The sequence below is a fragment of the Eumetopias jubatus genome, unplaced genomic scaffold (assembly GCF_037043125.1).
Source record: "Eumetopias jubatus isolate StellerSeaLion01/CBP00866 unplaced genomic scaffold, mEumJub1_p1.0 scaffold_4, whole genome shotgun sequence".
Classification (NCBI taxonomy): domain Eukaryota; kingdom Metazoa; phylum Chordata; class Mammalia; order Carnivora; family Otariidae; genus Eumetopias; species Eumetopias jubatus.
In genome coordinates this window covers 1,020,862-1,028,121 of record NW_028274810.1, presented here as the reverse complement: position 1 = coordinate 1,028,121, position 7,260 = coordinate 1,020,862, and the positions used below count along the sequence as shown (strand labels likewise).

Genomic DNA, 7,260 nt, shown 5'->3' with positions numbered 1-7,260 from the left:
AGATAATTCAAGAGACATTGCAAGACAGTTGGCAAATGGCTGGTATGGACAATGCAATGGGTTCTAGGAAGTCAGTGTAGGCTCCTGTGGGTAAGAACAAACAAAAGACTCCAAGGAAAAGGTCTTGAAAGATGGGCTGGATTTCAGAGGCTGGGCATAACAGAGAAGTGGTCTATGCAAGGAGGGTGGGGAGTGAGCAGAGGCTTGGAGACAGGGACACCCATATGTGCCCTGGTGGCCAGACTGGTTTGGCTAGAACTGAGGATGTGTACAGGGGAGGAGCCAGATGTGAGGCTGGAGAGGTGCCTGAAACCCAGGTGTGGATCCTGAGATGACATGAGATGGAGTTTGGACATCACCTCTGCAGCAGGGAGACTGCGACTATCTTTGGAGAGATGCACATAGAACGTTGGAAATTGAGGTTGCTAGAAAAGGAGGCGTGACATTTTCAGGGCAAGAGGCAAGGATGTCTCAAACATGCTTCCTTAAAAATAAGCCCCCTTTGTTCCAACAGAAGAACCTCCTTTCAGTCCAACACAGGTGCCTCCTTGGTCTCCACAATCACTGAAACCCTGTGGCTCTGGAATCCCATCACAAGGTCCAAAGCTGTCACCACTTCCTTGCCACTGGTTATAACCAGCTGGGCCACAGCTGGGGGCCTCGGTGTCCAGGCGGCACGGGGTGGACTCATGGCAGCCTAGGTCTCCCGGGCATGGGATTGGATTTGGTCCCGAGCATGGGCTGCTGGGACAGCGCCCAGGCTCCACACAGGGCTCTGGGCTCGGGCAGGGTGCTGGAAGGGGAATTGGCTCTGGAAGTGAATAAGGTTCCGGGAGCTCACAGGGCTGTGGACATGGACGTGACTCGGGAAATTCACGCTGCACTGGTCTAGGATGTGGGACTGCGCGCGGGGCTGGACGTGGTTCTGAACACAGACAGGGTTCGGAACGTTGCCGTGGTGGAGGACATGGGCGGGGCTCTGGCCTTGCACGTGGTTCTGGGCGTGGATATGGCAGTGGATATGGCCGTGGAGCAGGATGTGGACATGAACATGGGGCAGGAAGTGGGCATCTTTGCAGTGATCTCTCTGGACTTTGGTCCAGACGCCGTGGTGGACAGAAACTTGGGAGTGGACGTGACTCTACACGTGGCCTCAGCTCTGGGCAGGAGGCATCCCAGGAGGGTCGTGGGGCACAACTCTCAGAGCAGCGTCTGATGGGGGGAATCTGAACCGCACACTTTTGAGGGGGTACCTGCCTGGGGCAGCAGGGGGAGGAAATCTCTATCCGGCACTTGGGACCACATCTGCGAGAGCAGCCTGAAGTGGGACCCCGAGGACAGCCACTGCTATAGATGGGCTCAGAGCGGCGCGGTGGGGTGCAGTAGTTATAGGAACTCGAAGAACATGCTGATGGCAGCCAGCTGCTGTAGTAGGGTTCAGACCGTCGTGGAGGGGAACAGCTGCGGTAAGAAGGTTGCAGCTGGCGAGGAGGGAGGCATCTGCTGGTGCTCTGGGAGCGACGCTGGGCGGGGAAGCTCCCATAAGAGCCTCGGGCCTGGCACTGAGGTGCACAAGTGCTAAATGAAGCCCGGGACTGACGCTGGGGGGCGCAGTTGCTGTAGTAAGTGCCGGATTGGAACTGTGGCGCGCAGTTGCTGTAGAAAGCTGGGGACTGACGTTGCAGGACATATCTGCCATGGGAGCCCTGATTCTGGCACGGGGTTGAGAATCTTCCCTGAGTCTGGGAAACTCGGGGACAAGCCATGTAAGTCTGGACAGGCTGAGGAGCTGGACGGGGTACAAAGGTCTGGACTGGGCATTCCACATAACAAGTTTCTGTATAACAAACTGGAGCACATTCTACATAGCAGGTCTGAACAGGGCATGGAGCTTCACATTGCACACAGGACACCTCAGGCTGGCATGGGGCCTGGCATTGAACACTGGAAATCTGAGACTGGCATGGAGCCTGGAACTTCACCTGGGTGGTCTTAGACTGGCTTGAAGCCTGGCACTTTGCTTGGGTGGTCTTAGACTGGCATGGAGCCTGGCACTTCACCTGCATAGTCTGGGACTGGCATGGAGCCTGGCATTTTACCTGGGAAACTTGAACTGGGCATGATGTGGGATACCCCACAATTTGCATCTCACAAGGGGCTTGGACCACCACCTGGCTCTTGGCACTGGGGAACTGGGAGGGGTAGAAGGAGGGACCCTTCACACAGCACTGGGGGAGTGGCAGGCAACACTGAATCTGCTGCTGGTCACACATGGTTCTGATGCAGGCAGGTGAGTGAGACCTGACGGTAGAAAAATCAGTGTCAGGAGGGTGAGTTGTTGGGAAGAAGGGGAAGACACCCTGCTTCTCCCCTGTACTTTCATCCCCAACTCTCAACCTTTACCCTAGAACACTTACTGAGTTAGATGGACCCAATATTAGTCACCACTGTCTATGAGACCTGTCTTGGATCTGCCAAAGGACCTAACTGAAGTCCTGATCTGAGGGAACTTCAAAGGCACAGCCAAGGGTGCAGGCATCCAGGGTCTCCCCCTGGAGGGTGGGCATACCAGTGTCCAACACAAGAGGGTGTTAAAGACAACGGGATTCCTTGTCCTAAGTGGCAGGAGAGCACTCTACAGGAGGTAGAGGTGCTTCTAAGGCTGCAGCCCAAAGTGGGGTCTCCACACCCACAGGAGCTTGGATATCCTCACATACATGGCACTGACAACACACACATGTGCAATCATATAAAAATGAGCATATGGGAGCAAGCATTCAGGCACCATCTGCACTCAAAACATCCACTGGAAAGTAAAGGATCCAGTCAGTTATTGGGCAGCTCAAACCCAACATATCTACATTCAATATTTTTAGGTGAATTTGTTTAAATGACCCTCGTGGACATAGGCAAAACACACACAAACAAAACACACCAGCCTTGGAAAGGCTCAGAACCACCATGGCAACTTGCCCAGGCGAGTTGTTGTTGTAAATCACCTGAAGTTGGACAATCTGCTGGCTTCAGAAATATTTTACCCCAGCCACTCTTAAAGGCAGGGAATGACTGCCTAAGATGGAGTAACCCAAAAAGTAAAAGATTCCTAAATCACAAGACTCCATTCAGGCACACATAAACCCCTACACAACAGGAGCATTACAAACATGACTTGGGGGATTCAGGCATACTCTCTAACACTACACTTATCCAGGGAGAAACAGAGGGCAGTCTCCATTCCTCTGCCCTCCCTAAATTCACCTGCTCATATACAGGCAGCCCAGTGACCAGCACAGCAGGATGGCTGATTTAACAATTAACTCATCCAACAAAACACTTCTCAATAAGCTCCAGATATACTGAAAATGCTTCTAATGAAAGGCAAAAGCTTCCATTCTCCATTAATAAAGAATATCTAAAAACACATGCCCTTAGGGAAAATAACCCCCCTACACACAACTCTTCTTACAAAGTGTAAATTACTAATGCATCTTTTCCAGGGTGAGATGTCCTGATGTGGGAAAATGGTATCTGAGCAGGAAGCCAGCATTATCAAAGGCAAATACACTGACTTCAGACCCTCAGTTCTTCACAAAAACTCCACAGATATTCTTATGTCCTGTAAAAGTCTACCAGACTTTTCTCCTCAGGTTTATGTACCACTCTTCCTCTGCTTACAGTTCCCGCCTCCCTCACTATGCCTCACCCTTGTGAATCTGGGCATCCCCTGAGACACATCCCTACCCCAATCCCAGGACCCAACCACAAGACTCACCCTCCTCACAGCAGGCAGACATTCAGGCTGAAGCATCTGGACAGAGGGCTGTCTTTATATAAAGGGTTCTGGGTCTGGATTACACCATGAGACAGCTGGTTGGCATCTGCCTGGCTCATCACCCAGGTTGGCATTCCAGCAGCCAGTCCCCTCCCTGTATGTCTGTCCTTGCAGTCACCTACAGAATGTGGGAGTGTCTCACTTCAGTGTCAAAGCTTCTGGACCATGAAGGAGCAGATTCTTGTTTTCTTCCTCCTTCTTCACCCTATTGGTTTCTTCTCCATCCTTAGGAGACCTGGTGGTGGAGATAATGAGGGGTGGCAAAGGTATCATCTGTCCTGAAAGATGATTCCAGGCCCCTGACTTCCTCTTTATGTCAGGTTCTCATCAGATAAATATAAAAAGAGGAAAAATTCCCTAACTTGAAGCAATTAAAGTCACCTGAAAGATGCAACACTACAGAATGAAGAGAACATGGTCAGACCTGAAGCTAACATCACAGGTTGGCTATTTATGGCTGGGTGACCTTTAAAATCAACCTGAATATTAATATACTCAACTGAAAAATGAAGATAATTAAATCTTTTCAGAGTTGTTGTGAGGGTTAAGGCAATTATTTTATGCAAAAGCATCCAGCCAAGAATGATACTCAAAATCTAACATTCACTCAGAGTAAATGCTGACCGTAAGCAACAAGGCACAGCATTTACTTCTACTCCTGAGCTGAGCAGCCTGGTGGCTTTACAGCAGGTGCTCAGCTAATGCTATGGAGTAGTCCTTGAAGACAGCATAGTGCAGGACAAAAGTACTAACCTGGCATCCTGTGAGCCAGATACAGTCAGGATGAGACATCTTTTTATTTTTTGCCTACATAATTTTTGTTTATATAATTTAATAAGTAATCATACATATTTAGAAAAAGAAAAATTGTACTTAAGATTCTAGACATCCAGCTTTTCCTCTAATATCAAAAGATATGTCATAGGTGAGCCTAATTTCCATAAACCAAATAATTAATAGTGTCCCTCTTAGATAGGGCATATATTTTTATGTTCTACATCTACTTACATGTTCTACAATTCTCCATCATTCTATAATATATCTGCAATGCAATGCAAATTATAGTTTCTTTTTATTATTTTACTTATGCTCTTGTTTTCCTTTGGTGAGATTAAGGGAAAGTGAAATAATCCTTCTGCCTGGATCATTTCACTTTTTTATGTAATCTTCCAACCTCTCTAGGCATTTAAGATTCTGACCAAGCTTATGAGCACAGACTTTAGACAGATTTGGGATTGAATCTGAACTCTAGTACTTGTTAATGGGTGAAAGCTACTTAACCTCCATGAGCCTCAGATTGCTTATTTATAAAATGGAAATAAGAAGAAGAACGTGAAGAGGAGGAAAAAGATATAAGAAGAGAAATAAAAAAGAGGAAGAAAAATTGGAAAAGCCATAGGATTATCATGTGACTTAAATGAGACAGCTGATCTAAAGTAGTTAGTACTCATTTACCCAATTAGCTCTCTGGGCTTTAGTTTCCTCATATGAAGATGGGAGTAAAAAATGCCTCACTAGGTTTTCATGAAGATAAAATCAGATAATGGGTATGAAAGTGCTTTGTGACCTACAGTGCACATACCAGTCCCTCCTATGGAGAAGTCTCTGCCCAAGTCCACCTGACTTCAGAGTCCAAGTTCTGGGTCCCAACGCTCATTCCAAAGGGGGTCTCCAGATATCATTTCAAACGTGCATATGATCATAGACTTTCAGAAGGTCAAAGCAAAAGGGTCCCCAGAAATTTTCCAGTCCCACCCTGTCATTCTACAGCTGAGGACTCCGAAGCCCCGAAAGAGGAACCTCTCTGGGGCTTAAAGTTAATGGCTGTGTTGGAGAGATAAGACTCCAGGTAGCTCTAGTCCCAGATCAGGACTCTTTCCACTACAACAGAGAAAGTAGTTCTCTGATCACACAATTTGGCCAAGGTGCTCTGAACGTGTATAGCCCTGGGCTTGATATTGGCCTAGAAAGTATTCAGGAAATCAGTGAAGAATAAAAACTGAAAACATAGACCAGCTGGCCTCACCAGAATGTGAATTATTGAGTCCCAGAGTCTCCCTCACTCATCTCTTGATAGGATGTACACTTCCTGAAGGAATTTCTAACTTCTTCCTCTTTGTATCTCTAGATTCCTGAATTAATATCAAAGAAAGGAATGGAAGAATGGCATGAAATTGGGCTTGTTTCACGCATCTTAAACCACTGGAGAATGAATTGATATTGTCCAATCCAAAGACCAAAGAGCACTGTGACCCTTGTTACTTCCTGCTTCCTGCTTTTTTTCAGAGAGAGGTGGGAGGAGAGTCATGGAGGAGGATGCTGTGGATAAGTCTTGCAAATGACCAGGAGGTTGGGTGTTAGTTTTCAACAATATCTATAGATAGAGGGGGCTATTTAGAAATATACATGGCTAGACATATAACCATATAAACCGAGGAACAGGTGATAACAATGTAGTGACTTATAAAATTGATATAAAGATATCAAAAGAGAGCTGAGTAGATATCTATAAAAATGATAAAAATAGAGGTAGATATAATGAAATATAGAGCAAAAGATAGAAATGAGTTAGAGATTAAAAATATACAGAAGTATAAAGTGTACAAGCTGGGAGTGAAATAGGTCATGTGAAAGAGACACAGAGGCACAGGGATAGCAACATATATAGATGCATTAATTTAAAAAGATGGAGGCAACTCAAAAGGCATGCATGAATCCAGAGATAACTGACTGAGACTGAGCTCTTGTTATATAACTGTCTCTTGGCTAAGAATTTGACATATTTTAACTCTCTTCATCTTTAAAATAGCCCTGGTGATAATAAAATAATTATCATTATTTTATAGCTGAGAAAATCAAAGTTCAAAGTAGTAGTAAATTGTTGGTGGTCACAAGCTTGGAAATGGCAGAACCAGGATTCAAAGCCAAGTTATCTAGAGATAGAGGCTCAGGAAGTAGATACACAGTGAGACAAAGTTACCTTGAGTTACAGATACATAGAGAGGCACTCTATGTTTTGTTGTACTATGAGACCCTTTTTAGGAGTTATGATCCTTTGGGGCCCAGGCTTGCTGAACCTTAACAGAGTTCACTAGTGTGTTAAGATGACTTGATCCTAAGAGCTAGAATAAATACTTACCTCGCTTTTCAAAGATGTATGTTTTTAAACTGATTTGATAAAACTTCTCGCTTTGTATCATTCACATTCTTCTTTTCATTTGAGTCCCCTCTTATCACTATAATACTGGAGGTGCAGGGACTCACCCCTGAAATGCAAGTAATATTTGTCATCTCAGATAGCTTTCAATCTTTCCATATAAATTATCAGAATCTTATGACCTCTACCCTCAAGAATTGGAGTAATCACGGTTTTATCCTGTCACCCGGATACTACTGAGTTGTCCTCCCCAGTCCAGTTTCAGTGGATC

General features: G+C 45.8%; 1 protein-coding gene across 3 annotated transcripts; it reads right to left on the bottom strand.

The window, feature by feature from the left end:
* Positions 1 to 485: 485 nt before the first annotated feature.
* Positions 486 to 3,721, bottom strand: KPRP (keratinocyte proline rich protein). Of its 3 annotated transcripts, XM_088022254.1 has the most exons (3): positions 2,022 to 2,285; positions 1,702 to 1,982; positions 486 to 1,623 (listed from the first exon to the last, which is right to left on the bottom strand). In XM_088022254.1, exons 1-3 carry the CDS (start codon positions 2,271 to 2,273, stop codon positions 486 to 488), a joined length of 1,671 nt encoding a protein of 556 aa, XP_087878380.1. In that variant the 5' UTR covers positions 2,274 to 2,285. The 3 variants fall into 3 exon arrangements, with proteins under 3 accessions (XP_087878380.1, XP_087878378.1, XP_087878379.1); XM_088022252.1 differs by adding an exon at positions 3,699 to 3,721 and having other exon boundaries at positions 486 to 2,301; XM_088022253.1 differs by having other exon boundaries at positions 1,702 to 2,273.
* Between the last annotated feature and the right edge of the window lie 3,539 nt (positions 3,722 to 7,260).